The 17550-nt window shown below is 37.6% G+C and overlaps 1 protein-coding gene and 1 non-coding gene across 3 annotated transcripts in view; one reads left to right on the forward strand and one right to left on the reverse strand.

Moving 5' to 3' along the window:
• The window catches only part of ITFG1 (integrin alpha FG-GAP repeat containing 1), a 308752-nt gene that overhangs the window by 213292 nt on the left and 77910 nt on the right, over positions 1–17550 (reverse strand). The window contains exons 8-9 of one of the 2 annotated variants that reach the window (XM_086350568.1): positions 7614–7695; positions 5988–6745 (exon numbers count right to left, since the gene is read on the reverse strand). In XM_086350568.1, the coding sequence (XP_086206694.1) occupies positions 6477–6745; positions 7614–7695 (351 nt within the window). In that variant the 3' untranslated portion in view covers positions 5988–6476. Of the gene's footprint in view, positions 1–5987; positions 6746–7613; positions 7696–17550 lie in introns of those variants that run through there. The other variant, XM_086350567.1, reaches the window with a different exon arrangement.
• Positions 2929–3035, forward strand: LOC147353156 (U6 spliceosomal RNA). The gene has a single exon (XR_015146723.1). It is a non-coding gene; the product is annotated as a U6 spliceosomal RNA (small nuclear RNA).

The raw sequence follows: 17550 nt of genomic DNA on the forward strand, positions 1-17550 counted from the left end.
CCTGGAAGAAACGGACAAATTCTTAGAAGGGTACAATCTCTCAAGATTTAACCAGGAAATAATAGAAAATATGAATAGAACAATCACAAGCACTGAAACTGAAACTATGATTATAAAACTCCCAAAAAGCAAAAGTCCAGAAGCAGAAGGCTTCACAGGTGAATTCTATCAAAGATTTTGAGAAGAATTAACACCTATCCTCCAACAATTTCCGAAAAATTACAGAGGAAGGAACACTCCCAAACTCATTCTATGAGATTAACATCAGCCTGATACAAAAACCAAAGATACTACAAAAAAGGGAAATTTCAGGCCAGTATCACTGATGACATTGATGCAAACATTCTCAACAGAATACCAGTGATCTGAATCTAATAATACATTAAAAATATCATATACCATGATTAAGTGAGATCCCAGGGATACAAGGGATCTTTGATATCTGCAAACCAATGTTATACATCATATTAACAAAGGAAGAATAAAAACTATGATTATCTCAACAGATAAAGAAAAAGCTTTCAACAAAATTCAACACCTATTTATGATAAAAACTCTCCAGAAAGTGGGCATAGAGTGAACCTACCTCAACATAATAAAGGCCATACACAACAAACCCAGCAAACATTACACTCAATGGTGAAAAACAAAAAGTCCTCCTCTCAGATCAGAAACAAGGCAAGAATGTTCACTCTCATTACTATTATTCAACGTAGATTCGGAAGGCATGGCAAATCCATGGTCACCAGAGAAAGAAACCAAAGGATTCCAAATTGGAAAAGAAGAAGTAAAACTTTCAGTATGCAGATGACATGCATAGAAAATACATAGAAAATCCTAAAAATCCTAAAGATGATACCAGAAAACTATTAGAGCTCATCAAAGAATTAGGTAAAGTTGCTGAATACAAAATTAATATATTGAAATCTTTTGCATTTCTATACATAACAACAAAAAAGAGAAATTAAATAAACAATCTCATTTACCATCACATCAAAAATAATAAAATACCTAGGCTTCCCTTGTGGCTCAGACCATAAAGAATCTGCCCACAGTGTGGGAGAACTGGGTTCAATCCCTAGGTTGGGAAGATCTCCTGGAGATGGGAATGGCTACCCACTCCATATACTTGCCTGGAGAATTCCATGGACAGAGGAGCCTGGCGGGCCACAGCCCATGGGTTCAGAGTTGGACACAAATAAGCGACTAACACCTTATGGTTAATTTGCAGTTAAACTCTGAATTTTTATCAAGCAGCATAAAAACTTTATAAAGTAATCTGATTGTGGGGTTTTGCTCCCTTTCTCCTTTACTTTACTATATGTTGTTCATTATTTACTGTATTAGGCAACTGAGATACTCAACTGAATAAGATCTGGTTTCAATCATACATGACACAATTTAAGGGATTCAATACTTTGCAAATATGTTAGTTACTTTCATAGACGACAAAGTTTTCTGTTTTCATTAACGTCTTTATTATTTTTAGGATTATTTAGGCCTGACTGATAATTCCCAGGCTTTGTCAACGTGCCAGTATTCTTCCCACACTTGAAGAATAAAGTGTTATCCCTTTATGATAAGCCAGTACACAAGAGTTAGATTTGGATATATAAATCCATGTATATTGCGAAATTTAAAATATGATTCAATCTACAGGAAATTCTGACATTCTGTTAAAGTTTCTGTTCCCCCTTCAGTTTTATAGATTTTCATTGATTTCTATTATATTTGGCACTGCATACAAAATTAATGTTTTCTCTAAATCTGGTTGTATGTAATATTTTGATAGAAAAAATAACCTTTACTTTTCTTGACTTTTTTGTCCTATGTAGTTTAATAAAGAACTATTACCTTATCTGTCGAAATTCTAGACTTTGATATTCTGAGTGTACCTAGAAAAACATTTAACTTTAACACACAGTTTAAAAGGGTGATGTAATAGTTTGACACAAAACATGTTTTCTAGAAGATGACCGATTAACTATTAGTAGAGGCATTTATGGATTGCAGATATCCCAAGCGTGAGGCCAGGGCCCAGCTAGTAACCACCAGCAGCAATTATTTATTGGCTGATTTTTATGACTCAAGAACTGCTAAAGAGCTCTATAAATGCCACCTTTTGGGCATCACATTTTAAATATCATTAAAACTTTTTGACCACCTTTTAGTGATCCTTTTACTTCCTCCTTATTCTTGTAAAACTCTATTCATACTCTCTTTCTTGGAGGGCTCATTCTAACCACACAACAGAAAATTTGGAAAACAGGTAATAAGATAACCTATCATCCTACTTCTAACACAACCATTATTATTATATTGATATATTCCATACTATTCTGATTATTTAAAAAATATATTTATGATTTCTTTGGCTGCACAGGGTCTTAATTGCGGAATGCAGGATCTTTTATTGTGGCATGTGGGATCTAGTTCCCAAACCAGGGATCAAACCCAGGCCCCTTGCGTTGGGAGCCCAGAGTCTTAGCCACTGGACCACCAGGGAAGTCCTTAGTTTGATTTTTTTAAGATAATCATATTGCACAACATACTTTTCTGCTCTTTCCTCCTAAAAGAATTTGATAATTATTTTTATTGCCTGTGTAAAATTTCATAGTTTTATTTAATTTCTGGGAAAGTATTTCTTTGTCGTACAAAAGGGAAAAGATAATGTTATCATAAGTATGAGTACCTATTTCCTTGTTTTATTTGAAAAAATTCCTGATTTGTTTGATTTCAAACTGCCCTCTCTCCCTCTCTTTTACTGTACCAGTACAGCCTAAGTTTAGAGTAGGTTTTTTGATATCTTTTAAAAAGTATTTTATATTGGAAGCTAAAAACTTCACCATAGGTTAAAAAAAATACCCAAAAAACTTCTGTTCCTAGACAACTTAAGGGAGCTGGGAGCCATTTAAAAACTCCTTTCAGGTGTTCGCTTCGGCAGCACATATACTAAAATTGGAACGATACAGAGAACATTAGCATGGCCCCTGCGCAAGGATGACACGCAAATTCGTGAAGCATTCCATATTTTTAAGACAGCCTTCAGAATGGGAGAAAATAATAGCAAATGAAGCAACTGACAAACAACTAATCTCAAAAATATACAAGCAACTCCTACAGCTCAATTCCAGAAAAATAAATGACCCAATCAAAAAATGGGCCAAAGAACTAAATAGACAATTCTTCAAAGAAGACATACAGATGGCTAACAAACACATGAAAAGATGCTCAACATCACTCATCAGAGAAATGCAAATCAAAACCACAATGAGGTACCATTTCACGTCAGTCAGAATGGTGTGGAAGAAAGGGAACCCTCTTACACTGTTGGTGGGAATGCAAACTAGTACAGCCACTATGGAGAACAGTGTGGAGATTCCTTAAAAAACTGGAAACAGAACTGCCTTATGATCCAGCAATCCCACTGCTGGGCATACACACTGAGGAAACCAGAATTGAAAGAGACACGTGTACCCCAATGTTCATCGCAGCACTGTTTATAATAGCCAGGACATGGAAGCAACCTATATATCCATCAGCAGATGAATGGATAAGAAAGCTGTGGTACATATACACAATGGAGTATTACTCAGCCATTAAAAAGAATACATTTGAATCAGTTCTAATGAGGTGGATGAAACTGGAGCCTATTATACAGAGTGAAGTAAGCCAGAAGGAAAAACACCAATACAGTATACTAACGCATATATATGGAATTTAGAAAGATGGTAACAATAACCCTGTATACGAGATAGCAAAAGAGACACTGATGTATAGAACAGTCTTTTGGACTCTGTGGGAGAGGGAGAGGGTGGGATGATTTGGGAGAATGGCATTGAAACATGTATAATATCATATATGAAACAAGTCGCCAGTCCAGGTTCGATCCACGATACTGGATGCTTGGGGCTGGTGCACTGGGACGACCCAGAGGGATGGTATGGGGAGGGAGGAGGGTTCAGAATGGGGTACCCATGTATACCTGTGGTGGATTCATTTTGATATATGGCAAAACCAATACAATATTGTAAAGTTAAAAAATAAAATAAAAATAAAATAAAATCAACATTAAAAAAAAAGTCAAAAAAACCCCAAAAAACCTTTCAGCATAGGATTCTTCCTGTGAACTATATCATTTATTAAAGCATGTGCTTTTCTTTTTTCCCCTATGAAATGGCAAATTTCTGATATCTTGCTGCCTTTTTGGCTGTCAGTAAGTTTCCCTGCACCTTGGTTCAAAAGGAGTGGGAGGGGTGGGGGATGGAGGGCAGGATGCAAATCACAGACACTCAAATGTATAGGAAAGTGCCTATGTTTATATATTAATGTCCATAACCTCATTCAATGCCATCTGTTTGGAGTCAAAAGTAGTCTTGTTTTTGATAATACCCAGCTAAAGATATTTCAAGATTTAAGAAGACAGTGTGGGCTCTTTATTTAAAATTTACTGATATATTTAAAAGTTTACTGATATACTACATAAAGTTAAGAAAAACAGGGGAGAAAGTTATATTTAGTTAACTATATCCTATATTCTGCACATTGAAACACTACAAACAGGTAAATGTCTATGTTTATCATTAGTACAATTTAAACAAATCTTTAAAGTTACTTAAAAATTTGTTATAGGCAAAGCACTTCATCATATAAAACATAAGAGTCAGAAAATAAATATCTGTGATTTGGAGGATCCTAACTGCAGGTTAAGGGAGGTCTATTAGTCTTCTGAGAATTACATAGTGCATATAAACTTTTTCCCCTAGAGACCTGTCATTAATCCATCTAATCAAGTCTACCAGCAAATTAAAAGAAAAATGCATGTATCCTATCACTTGACTATTTGCATTAAAGATAATAAATCAGGCCCCAGAAATCTGCTCAAGAGCAAAGTAATGTTCAATGTAATAATAAAATACAGTACAATAGAAAGATTCATGTTGAAATTTTCATCAAGTAACCCTATCAAACCTCCTGCTTTAATTGCCATGGGACACATCTCTATGACACCAAACAATGAGTTGATTTAGTCAGTTGAGCAAAAAGCAGCCAACAACAATAAGACCAAACATCTCCAACAAAAAGACTCAGATTATACAATAATTTTCTGTGTATTTACTGTGGGCCTGACACTGTGCTTTACTCACATTACGTTATTCACAGTAGCCTCGTGAGGTGGTTACATTCATTTTCATTTTATAAATAAAGAAATTGAAGCCTTTCTAGGTAGGAAGGTGTCACTTGCATTTTGAGGAACAGGCTGAGGTGTTTGTTTGTAGAATGAAGGAAAAACAGGATGGGAGTGAGCTGTGGATTCTTAGCAGTGGCTATCTAGACCATTTTTTCATCTAACTAATCCTTTTGATGATAACCCTGACAAATTATGAAAGAGCCACATATGCTTTGGAAGTTCTAAACCTGATGTATTGTGTAGACTCTTATGGAATACAGAGATTTATAACAAATAGTACTCTTCTTTGGAATTCAGATGTAAATCACGAATGTTTTTTAATATTCAGTAGTTTCAAGAGGTCAGGTTAAGTTTTTCAATTTTTTTTTCATTGTTTCATAATGTGGATCTACATAAAAATGTTATGGTAATCACTAGTTGAGAACGTTCAGTAGGTATTCTTGTTTTGCAGGTTACTTCTTCTTTTTTTTTTTTTTTTAATTTTTTTCGGGCGCGGCCGGTCGACCAGCCAGCCCGTGCAGGTTACTTCTGCAAAGAGGAGACCCTTAAATTCAAACTGCAATTTAAACACACATCATAAATTGTTCTTTATTGTATTGGGTTGGCCAAAATAGTCCTTCAGCTTTTTCCATAAGATGGCTCTAGTAGTTCTTAGTTATAATTAACTTCATTTGAAACAATTTTGTTAAATTGTATTGTGACAGTTGTCACATCAGTGTGCATTTTAAAAAACATCAGAACTGGTGAATTTTTGTGTAGCTACTTTAATATTAAAGATGGAAGAAAACAAGCAACATTTTTGGTATATCATGCTTTATTATTTCAAGAAAGGTAAAAACAAGCTGAAAAGCAAAAAAAAAAAAAAATTGTGCAGTGTATCGAGGTGTTGTGACTGACTGAACAGGTCAAAAGTGGTTTGCAAATTTCATGCTAGAGATTTCTCATTGGACAATGAGCCATGGTCTAGTAGATCTGCTGACACTGACAGCAATCAAATAGAGACATTAACTGAGAACAATCAATGTAATACCTCACGGGAGATAACTGACATACTCAAAATACCCAAATCAAGACTTCCTTGGAGGTCCAGTGTTAAGACTCCACACTTCAAAGCAGGGGAGCATGAGTTTGATCCCTGGGTGGGAATCCAGGATCCTGAATGCTCCACAAGGTGGCCAAAAAATAAATAAATAAATAAATAAATAAAAATAATAATCCAAATCAAGCACTGGAAATCATTTGCACCAGCTTGGTTGTGGTTACTGCTTTCATGTTTGAGGTCCATCTATGTGAAAAAAACAAAAAAAAACAACAACACTGACCATATTTCTGCATGCAGTTCTCTACTTAAATATAACAAAAACGTTTTGTTTTTAAAACAAACTGTTGATGGGCAATGAAAAGTGGATAGTGTACAATAACAGGGAACAGAATAGATCATGAAGCAAGTGAAAGGAAACACCACCAACCACACAAAAGGCTGGTCTTCATCCAAAGAAGGTGATGCTGTGTATGTGGTGGGATTGGAAGGGAGTCTTCTATTATGAGTTCCTTCTGGAAAACCAAACAATTAATTCCAACAAGTACTGCTCCGCATTAGACCAACTGACAGCAGCACTTGAAGAAAAGCATCCAGATTAGTCAGCAGAAAACACACATTCCATCAGGATAACGCAAGACCACATGTTTCTTTGAAGGCCCAGCAAAAACTGTTACAGCTTGGCTGGGAAGTTCTGATTTATTTGCTGTATCCACCAGATATTGTACCCTTGGATTTCCATTTATTTCAGTCTTTACAAAATTCTCTTAAAGGAAAAAATTTCAATTCCCTGGAAGACTGTAAAAGGCACCTAGAAGAGTTCTTTGTTCAAAAAAAAAGTTTTGGGAAAGTGGAATTATGAAGTTGCTTGAAAAGTGGCAGAAGGTAGTGGAACAAAAAGGTGAATATGCTGTTCAATAAGTTCTTGGTAAAAACGGAAATGTGTTTTTACTTAAAAACTGAAGGAACTTGGCCAGCCCAATAGGAAAGACCTGAAAATATGTCACTTATAATACTACAATGCATGTATGTGTGTGCTCAGTTGCTAAGTTGTGTCCGACTCTTTGCTACCCCATGGACTGTAGCCTGCCAGGCTCCTTTGTCTAAGGGATTTTCCAGGCAAGAATATTGGAGTGGGTTGCCATTTCCTACTCCAGGAGATCTTCCCGACTCCGGGATTGAACCTGAATCTCCTTTGTCTCCTGAATTAGAAAGTAGATTATCACTGTGCCTGGGAAGCACCTGGGAAGCCCCAATCCTATGATAGGCATCTTTTTATATCTGTAATTGATCTGAAGATACTTAAATTATTTTCAGATATAGAGAATTAATATGACTAGGTCAGAGAGACACGGAGACTTTCAAAGACAAAAACAATCTTACCAAAGTCGGCAAATGCTGACTGTCCCACCACCATCATATTTTGAGGTTTTTCAAGAACAGTACTGAGAGAGAAATTTCCATCCTGTTAGAGGCAGAAAGTTATGGATTAGATCATTTTTCAAATGTGAAACAAAGCATTTTAAAATTTTACTACTGTATTTTACTATTATTTTTAAAACTTTTTATTTTGTATTGGAGTATAGCTGATTGACAATGTTGTGATAGCTTCAGGTGGACAGCAAAAGGACGCTGCCATTCATATACGTCCATTCTCTCCCAAACTCCCCTCCCATCCAGGCTGCCATACGACATTGAGCAGAGTTCCCTAAGCTATACAGTAGGTCCTCTGAAACAAAGTATTTTAATGAAAGCAGGGAAATAAACAACTTAAGACTTCTGTACTCCAAAAAATTATCCCACTTCTCTGTTCCATTTTTATCATAAGATGAAAGAAACTGCTGTGAATTGAAGATGCGCATCTGGAGATGTGCTTTCCATGTTGTCAGTTCAGGTATGATCTCTCTCTCTCTCTTTACTCTCTGTCACTAAGTCGGGTCTGACTCTTTATGACCTTATAGACTGTAACCCACCAGGCCCCTTTGTCCATGGGATTTCCCAGGCAAGCATACTGGAGTGGGTTGCCTTTTCATTCTCTGGGGGACATTCCTGACCCAGGGATTGAACCCGCATCTCCTACTTGGCATGTGAATTCTTCACCAATGAGCCTCTGTGAAACCGTCAGGTATGATGTGTGTGTGCTGTGTGCTAAGTCACTTTAGTTGTGTCTGACTCTTTGAGACCCAGAGCCCGCTAAGCTCCTCTGTCCATAGGATTTTCCAGGCAAGGATACTGGAGTGGGTTGCCATTTCCTTCTCCAGGGGATCTCTTATGTTTCCTGAATTGGAAGGTAGGTTCTTTACCACTAGCACCACTTGGGAAGCACTCTTTCCTAAATCATCATCATAATTTCAGACAGAATGAGTGTCTCCTACTTTCAAGTACCATGGAAGGTTTTGGGAATATAAGTGAAAGTCGCTCAGTCATGTCCGACTCTTTGCAACCCCATGGACTATTCAGTCCATGAAATTCTCCAGGCCAGAATACTGGCGTGGGTAGCCTTTCCCTTCTCCAGGGTATCTTCCTAACCCAGGGATCAAACCCTAGTCTCCTGGATTGCAGGTGGATTCTTTATCAGCTGAGCCACAAGGGAAGTCCAAAGAAGTATATAAAATAGTTTCTACCCGAAAGAGCTGACAGTCCAGTTGGAAGATAAAATATAAGTCAGACTTATAAGTGGTAGGAGTAAGTAGGAAAGATACTATATTTTACAGATTTCAAGAAAGAAGATTTTGCTAGGGGTTAATTAGGTAAAGATACTCAAATTAGATGAGAATTACATTCATCTTTAATGGTGCATTCATTACCAACACTATCAGAAAGGGAGCAAAGGAGTACAATAGCTGATGTGTCCAAACCAGAGGTGGCTAAGCTAAACAAAAAAGGAGAACTCATCAGAGATCTTTTGCTTCAGGTCCTCTTACCAAAACAGACCGTCTGGCTTACAAAAATATTCTTTAAATTATTGTCTTTCCTTTCTATAATTTTATATTAGAACATAAGAAAAATAAACCAAAACACTGCATTTGGGTTTTGAGCTCTTGGTTTTAAAGCTCTTCTCCCACCACTGATTTCTCTTTTAACTATTTGATGTGTTAACCCTGATTCTTACATGCTTCATATAGAAAACTATGGATTTAAAAATATTTTAAAAATTTAAAATATTTTTCCCCTTTGTTCCTCTAAAGATACTGCAGATCTGTAAGTTATTTCTGAAGAAATCATCTCCAAATTTTCAGAGACAGGCAATGCTACCCAGAAAGCTTAAGACTAAATGCCTGAGGAACATGAGTAAGTAACATTTGTCTTGTGACAGGCAGTCTACCAGCCATTTTAACTCTTCATCATTCACAGGCAGAAACATGTTTCTCCTACCATTATTAAAGTATCTGATACATTTTTAAAAGATTTTTCTATGGAAATCTTATATATGTAAGTGTCTTAAAACTTAGGATACCCCTCTAGTCTTGCCGAGTACCTGATGTTATACTAAAGATGCATCAAAGTCGCCAAATTTATGAATGAAGTGTCAAATGAATTTGCATTCTAGAAAGATTGCAGCATCAGGTACAACGAAGACACAATTCTTCTTGAATGAATGGAAAAACCACTCTAAAAATACATCAGCCGCATATTACATAAAGCTGAATATCAACCTATTCTACTGGCTCAAGTGAATAAATTACTCCTGTGAAGTTCTGTTAAACATAATAAAATATATTTAGAAATGTTTCCAGATGCAGGGATATTTTGGAAATACAGGCAAATTCTGGTTAAGATCACTGCAATAAGCTAAGTATTGTAATAAACCAAGGCACAAGAATATTCTGGTTTCCTAGTGGATGTAAAAGTTATACTACAATGTACTCTATTAAGTGTGCAATAGCATTATGCCTAAAAAATGTACATACTTTGATTAAAAAATATTTTACTGTTAAAAAAAATACTAACCATCATCGCAAGCCTTTAGCAAGTTGTAGTAATAGCAACATCAAAGAACAATAGTACAAATTAAATACTATGGGAAAAGTTTGAAATATTGTGAGAATTACCAAAATGTGACATAGAAGACATGAAGTGACCAAATGCTATCAGAAAAAACGGTGCTGATATACTTGACACAGGGCTGCCAGATTTCCAATTTATGGAAAACAAAAAAAGTACTACCTGTGAAGTGTAATAAAGTGAAACACAATAAAATAAGGTATGCTTGCACACATGGTAGATTTGGTGGACAGAGTGCCTGAAGAGCTATGGACATAAGTTTATACAAACTCCTGTAAGTTTGTACAGGAGGCAGTGACTGAAACCACCCCCCACAAAAAGAAACGCAAGAAGCCAAAGTGGTTGCCTGATGAAGTTTTACAAATAGCTGAGCAAAGAAAAGAAGTGAAAGGCAAGAGAGACAGAAAGATATACCCAACTGAATGCAGAAGTCCAGAGAATAACAAGGAGAGATAAGAGAGCCTTCTTAAGTGAACAATGCAAAGAAATAGAGGAAAACAACAGAATGGGAAAGACTAGCAATCTCTTCAAGAAAATTGGAAACATCAAGGGAACATTTCACACAAGGATGAGCATGATAAGGGACTGAAATGGCAAGGACCTAATGGAAGCAGAAGAGTCTAAGGAAAGGTGACAAGAATACACAGAAGAATAATACAAAACAGGTCTTAACGACCTGGATAACTACAATGATGTGGTCACTCACCTAGAGCTGGATATTCTGGAGGGTGAAGTCAATGCTTAGCAAGCATTACTATGAACAAAGCTAGTGGAGGTGATAGAATTCCAGCCATTTAAACCCTAATAGATGATGTTGTTAAAGTGCTGCACTCAAATATGTCAGCAAACTTGGAAAACTCAGCAGTGGTCAAAGGATTGGAAAAAGTCAATTTTCATTCCAATCCCAAAGAAGAGTAATATCAAAGGATGCTTAAACTATTGTACAACTGCACCTATTTTATGTGATAGCAAAGTTATGCTCAAAATAATTCAAGCTAAGATTCAAGGGTAGGTGAATGGAGAGCTTTTAGACGTACAAGCTGGGTTTTGAAGAGGAAAGGAACCAGAGATCAAATTACCAACATTCCTTGAATCATGAAAAGCAAGGGAATTCCAGGAAAACATCTATTTCTGCTTCACTTACTACATGAAAGCCTTTGACTGTGTGCATCACAACAAACTGTGGAAAATTCTTAAAAGACTAGAGTACCAGACCACCTTACCTGTCTCCTGAGAAACCTGTATGCAGATGAACAAGCAATAGTCAGAATCAGATATGGAACAATGGACTGGTTCAAAATTCGGAAAGAAGTAAGACAGGTTGTATATTGTCACCTTGTTTATTTAACTTCTATGCAGGTATTTTTATAATGTCAGTGCTGTGCTTCTGAGCTGCAAATACTTTTTCATGGGCTGCTATTTCAGACTCATCTACTACACTGTGTCCTGTTCTGTACTGTGCTGTTCTTACTGGCCTTCACTGTAGTCCTTCAATTCAAAACTGGGTCAACTCACTGCCACAATTATGTCCTTTGCCTATTCTTTCACCTAATTGGTTTCTGGAATGTCTGTGCAATGATTTAAAGGGCCAAGTTTTAGAAACAAGACTTCCTAGTTCAAAGTCTAGCTTCACTGTTTCTAGTTTTGAGGTCTGAGCAAGCTAGTTCTAATGTAAGCATCTGTTTCAGTTCAGTTCAGTTGCTCAGTCGTGTCCAACTATTTGCGACCCCGTGAATCGCAGCACGCCAGGCCTCCCTGTCCATCACCAACTCCCAGAGTTTACCCAAACTCATGTCCATTGAGACGGTGATGCCATGCAGCCATCTCATCCTCTGTCGTCCCCTTCTCCTCCTGCCTCCAATCCCTCCCAGCATCAGAGTCTTTTCCAATGAGTCAACTCTTCGCATGAGGTGGCCAAAGTACTGGAGTTTCAGCTTTAGCATCATTCCTTCCAAAGAATACCCAGGACTGATCTCCTTTAGAATGGACTGGTTGGATCTCCTTGCAGTCCAAGGGACTCTCAAGAGTCTTCTCTAACACCACAGTTCAAAAGCATCAATGATTCGGTGCTCAGCCTTCTTCACAGTCCAACTTTCACATCCATACATGACCATTGAAAAAACCATAGCTTTGACTAGAAGGACTTTGTTGGCAAAGTAATCTCTCTGCTTTTGAATATGCTATCTAGGTTTTTAATTTCATGGCTGCAATCACCATCTGCAGTGATTTTGGAGCCCCCCAAAAATAAAGTCTGACACTGTTTCCACTGTTTCCCCATCTATTTGCCATGAAGTGATGGGACCAGATGCCATGAGCTTCGTTTTCTGAATGTTGAGCTTTAAGCCAACTTTTTCACTCTCCTCTTTCACTTCCATCAAGAGGCTTTTTAGTTCCTCTTCACTTTCTGCCATAAGGGTGGTGTCATCTGCATATCTGAGGTTATTGATATTTACTTCCGGCAATCTTGATTCCAGTTTGTGCTTCCTCCAGCCCAGCGTTTCTCATGATGTACTCTGCATAGAAGTTAAATAAGCAGGGTGACAATATACAGCCTAGACGTACTCCTTTTCCTATTTGGAACCAGTCTGTTGTTCATGTCCAGTTCTAACTTTTGCTTCCTGACCTGCATATAGGTTTCTCAAGAGGCAGGTCAGGTGGTCTGGTATTCCCATCTCTTAAAGAATTTTCCAAAGTTTACTGTGATCCACACAGTCAAAGGCTTTGGCATAGTCAATAAAGCAGAAATAGATGTTTTTCTGGAACTCTCTTATTTTTTCGATGATCCGGTGGATGTTGGCAATTTGATCTCTGGTTCCTCTGTCTTTTCTAAAACCAGCTTAAACATCTGGAAGTTCACAGTTCACGTATTGCTAAAGCCCAGCTTGGAGAATTTTGAGCCTTACTTTACTAGTGTGTGAGGTGAGTGCAATTGTGCGGTAGTTTGAGCATTCTTTGGCATTGCCTTTCTTTCAGATTGGAATGAAAACTGACCTTTCCCAGTCCTGTGGCCACTGCTGAGCTTCCCAAATTTGCTGGCATATTGAGTGCAGCACTTCCCAGCATCATCTTCCAGGATTTGAAATAGCTCAACTGGAATACCATCACCTCCACTAGCTTTGTTTGTAGTGATGCTTTTCTAAGGCCCACTTGACTTCACATTCCAGGATGTCTGGCTCTAAATGAGTGATCACACCATTGTGATTACCTTGGTGGTGAAGATCTTTTCTGTACAGTTCTTCTGTGTATTCTTGCCACTTCTTAATATCTTCTGCTTCTGTTAGGTCCATACCATTTCTGTCCTTTATCAAGCCCATCTTTGCATGAAATATTCCCTTGGTATCTCTAATTTTCTTGAAGAGATCTCTAGTCTTTCCCATTCTGTTGTTTTTCTCTATTTCTTTGCACTGATCGCTGAGGAAGGCTTTCTTATCTCTCCTTGCTATTCTTTGGAACTCTGCATTCAGATGCTTATATCTTTGTTTTTCTCCTTTGCTTTTTGCTTCTCTTCTTTTCACAGCTATTTGTAAGGCTTCCCCAAACAGCCATTTTGCTTTTTTGCATTTCTTTTCCATGGGGATGGTCTTGATCCCTGTCTCCTGTACAATGTCGCGAACCTCCGTCCATAGTTCATCAGGCACTCTGTCTATCGGAGATAGTCCCTTAAATCTATTTGATTTAGGTTATAGTTGAATGGTCTAGTGGTTTTCCCTACTTTCTTCAATTTAAGTCTGAATTTGGCAATAAGGATTTCATGATCTGAGCCACAGTCAGCTCCCAATCTTGTTTTGCTGACTGTATAGAGCTTCTCCATCTTTCCTGCAAAGAATATAATCAATCTTATTTTGGTGTTGACCATCTGGTGATGTCCATGTGTAGAGTCTTCTCTTGTGTTGTTGGAAGAGGGTGTTTGCTATGACCAATGTGTTCTCTTGGCAAAATTCTATTAGCCTTTGCCCTGCTTCATTCTGTATTCCAAGGCCAAATTTGCCTGTTACCCAAGGTGTTTCTTGACTTTCTACTTTTGCATTCCTGTCCCCTATAATGAAAAGGACATCTTTTTTGGGTGTTTTAAAAGGTCTTGTAGGTCTTCATAGAATCGTTCAACCTTAGCTTCTTCAGTGTTACTGGTTGAGGCATAGACTTGGGATTACTGTGATATTCAATGGTTTGCCCATGTCCAAGGTAAGAGTAACCCAGATAAGAAGGTAGGTGTTGCAAGAGGCATCAGAGGGCAGACACACAAACCATAATCACAGAAAACTAGTCAATCTAATCACACGGACCACAGCCTTGTCTAACTCAGTGAAACTAAGCCATGTTGTGTGGGGCCACCCAAGATGGGCAGGTTATGGTGGAGAGGTCTGACAGAATGTGGTCCACTGGAGAAGGGAATGGCAAACCACTTCAGTATTCTTGCCTTGAGAACCTCACGAACAGTATGAAAAGGCAAAATGATAGGATACTGAAAGAGGAACTCCCCAGGTTGGTAGATGCCCAATATGCTACTGGAGATCAGTGGAGAAATAACTCCAGAAAGAATGAAGGGATGGAGCCAAAGCAAAAACAATACCCAGTTGTGGATGTGACTGGTGATAGAAGCAAGGTCCGATGCTGTAAAGAGCAATATTGCATAGGAACCTGGAATGTCAGGAATGCCATGAATCAAGGCAAATTGGCAGTGGTCAAACAAGAGATGGCAAGAGTGAACGTCGACATTCTAGGAATCATCGAACTAAAATGGACTTGAATGGGTGAATTTAACTCAGATGATCATTGTATCTACTACTGTGGGCAGGAATCCCTTAGAAGAAATGGAGTAGCCATCATGGTCAACAAAAGAGTCTGAAATGCAGTACTTGGACGCAATCTCAAAAACGACAGAATGATTTCTGTTCGTTTCCAAGCATCTGTTTACTTTTATATAAAATGAACTTTTACAAAGTTTTTGTGAAGATGAGTAAAATAATGCATATAAAGTGCTTACTAGTTCAGCATATGCACAAATATGTACTTAGTCAACATTAACAATTATTGACTAGGAATGCTAGTAGTAATACTATTATATCTGCTATCCATCACTGAAGCAGCTAAACACACTGCCACTGACAGGAGAGTTGACATTTTCTGCTTGAATTCCAATCACAGGTGCTATGTTGTAATAAGTATCCTTTCATGGATGACCACCTATGCTTTGGCCTGCAGGTTTTAATATTTAGTATTTAGACTGCCATATTTATAATGTTAAAAATGATCACGAAGCAACATATGATGACTATCATTGTATCTACATCTTTATTCATAAAGCAATGGTTCTTGACTTGAGGTGTATTTATTCTCCAGAGGACACTGGGCAACGTATGGAGATATTTTGACTGTTTCAAGTGGGAGGTGGCTTCTAGAATCTAAGGGAACAGAGGCCAGGGATACTGGTAAACAAGTTAAAGGACAGATCTCCACAATAAAGAATCATCTGGCCTATGGCCAGTAGATGCTCAACATCATTAATTATTAGGGAAATACAAATCAAAACTATGATGAGGGACCACCTCACACCAATCAGAATGGCCATCATTAAAGTCTACAATAAAATTCTGGAGAGGGCGTGGAGAAAAGGGAACCCACCTACACTGCTGGTGGGATGTAAATTGGTAGAGCCACTGGAAAACAGTATGGAAGTTCCTCAGAAAACAGAGCTCCAGATGATCCAGCAATCCCACTCTTGGGCATATACCCAGACAAAACTATAACTTAAAAAGATATAGGCACTCCTATGTTCATAACAATTCTTGTAACAATAAAATGATTGTTGTAAGTTTTGTAAGAATTGTCATAAGTGTAAGTTTTGTAAAATGGGAGGATCATTTTTAATTAGTGACTGGACAATTTGCAGTAAGATTAATTGACCGAAAAGCCCTAAAAACATATAAAACAGTATTAGCTAGTAGAGGAATATGAGCTGCAGCAAATCTTTTTAGTCAGCTGTGGTGTGCACAGCCCCACGGTAGATGCTGTGGGAGATCAGAAACTAACGGAAGATGAGGAGGAGGGCGAAGATCTGAGTGTAGGCGACTCTGACTGATGTGATGAGATGTACTAACCCCATGTTACAAGGAGTTAAAAAACAGAGCAGTTGCTTCCATTTGGTCCACTCAGGATCATCAGGGAGGGCTTTAAGGAAGACGTGGTATTTGAAATGGCTAATGCAGATGAGCAGGATTTTAGTGGCTGAAAGAAAAGGAAGAGTAGGGAAAGGATATGCACAGGAAATAGAGGACATAGAGTAGAAAGTGGCTGATTTGGGCCAGAATATGGATTAGAAGAATAGCTTTACACAAGATCAGCAAAGGCCTTGACTCCTAAACTAAGTAGTTTGATCTTTTAAAGATTTATTGAGAAGCTTAAGTCCTAAAGGTTTTAGGACTGAGAGTGAGATAAATAGAGCTTTCATTGTTGCAATTACTCTGGATACTGTGTATCAGATGGAAAATCTGGAGGTGGGGAAATAAGTAGAGTTTACTATATCCCGGGAAACAGATGAATGATTAAAGGAGTGGAATGCTAGGGACAGATAAGGGATAGATATGAGAACACAGAATGCCTACCAACACAAAGGTAATAGAAAACACAAAGGAAGGTCTAATTGGGAGCAGGAAAAGAAATTATTTTAGATAAGAGTTATATCAAGAAAATGATTAGAAATGTAGGACTAGAAATCAAGGAAGAGAACAGAGATGTATCATGAACGGAAAGAGTTAAGAGAAGAATGGCAAATCAAAACCCATGAATAAACACCCACCACCCTTTACGTTAGAAATTTTCAGTCTTGGCCCTTTTAGGCTGGATGATTTTTCTTCTTCCTTCTTTTTTTTTTAAAAATTAAAGTAGAATTGATATACAGTATTGTGCCAATCTCTGCTGTATAGCAAAGTGACTCCATTATATACAGATATACATTCTTTTTTTAATATTCTTTACATTTTGGTTTATCCCAGGAGATTAGACAGAGCTATATAAAGTAGGACTTTGTTGTTTATCCACTCTGAATGTAATAGTTTGCATTTAACAACTCCAAATTTCCAGTCCTCCCCTTTAGCAACCACACTCTGTCAGATCTCTATGTCTGTGAGTCTACTTCTGATTTATAGGTAAATTCATTTGTGCCGCATTTTAGATTCCACATATAAGTGATATCATGTATGTCTATCAGACTTACTTCACTTAGTAAAGAATCTCCAGTTGCTGCAAATAGCAGTATTTCATTCTTTTTTATGTCTGAGTAAGATTCCATTATATATATACACAGACACACATACAC

The sequence above is a fragment of the Bos grunniens genome, chromosome 18, assembly GCF_055505025.1.
Source record: "Bos grunniens cultivar Pamir isolate PY7600 chromosome 18, Bosgru_T2T1.0, whole genome shotgun sequence".
Taxonomy (NCBI): domain Eukaryota; kingdom Metazoa; phylum Chordata; class Mammalia; order Artiodactyla; family Bovidae; genus Bos; species Bos grunniens.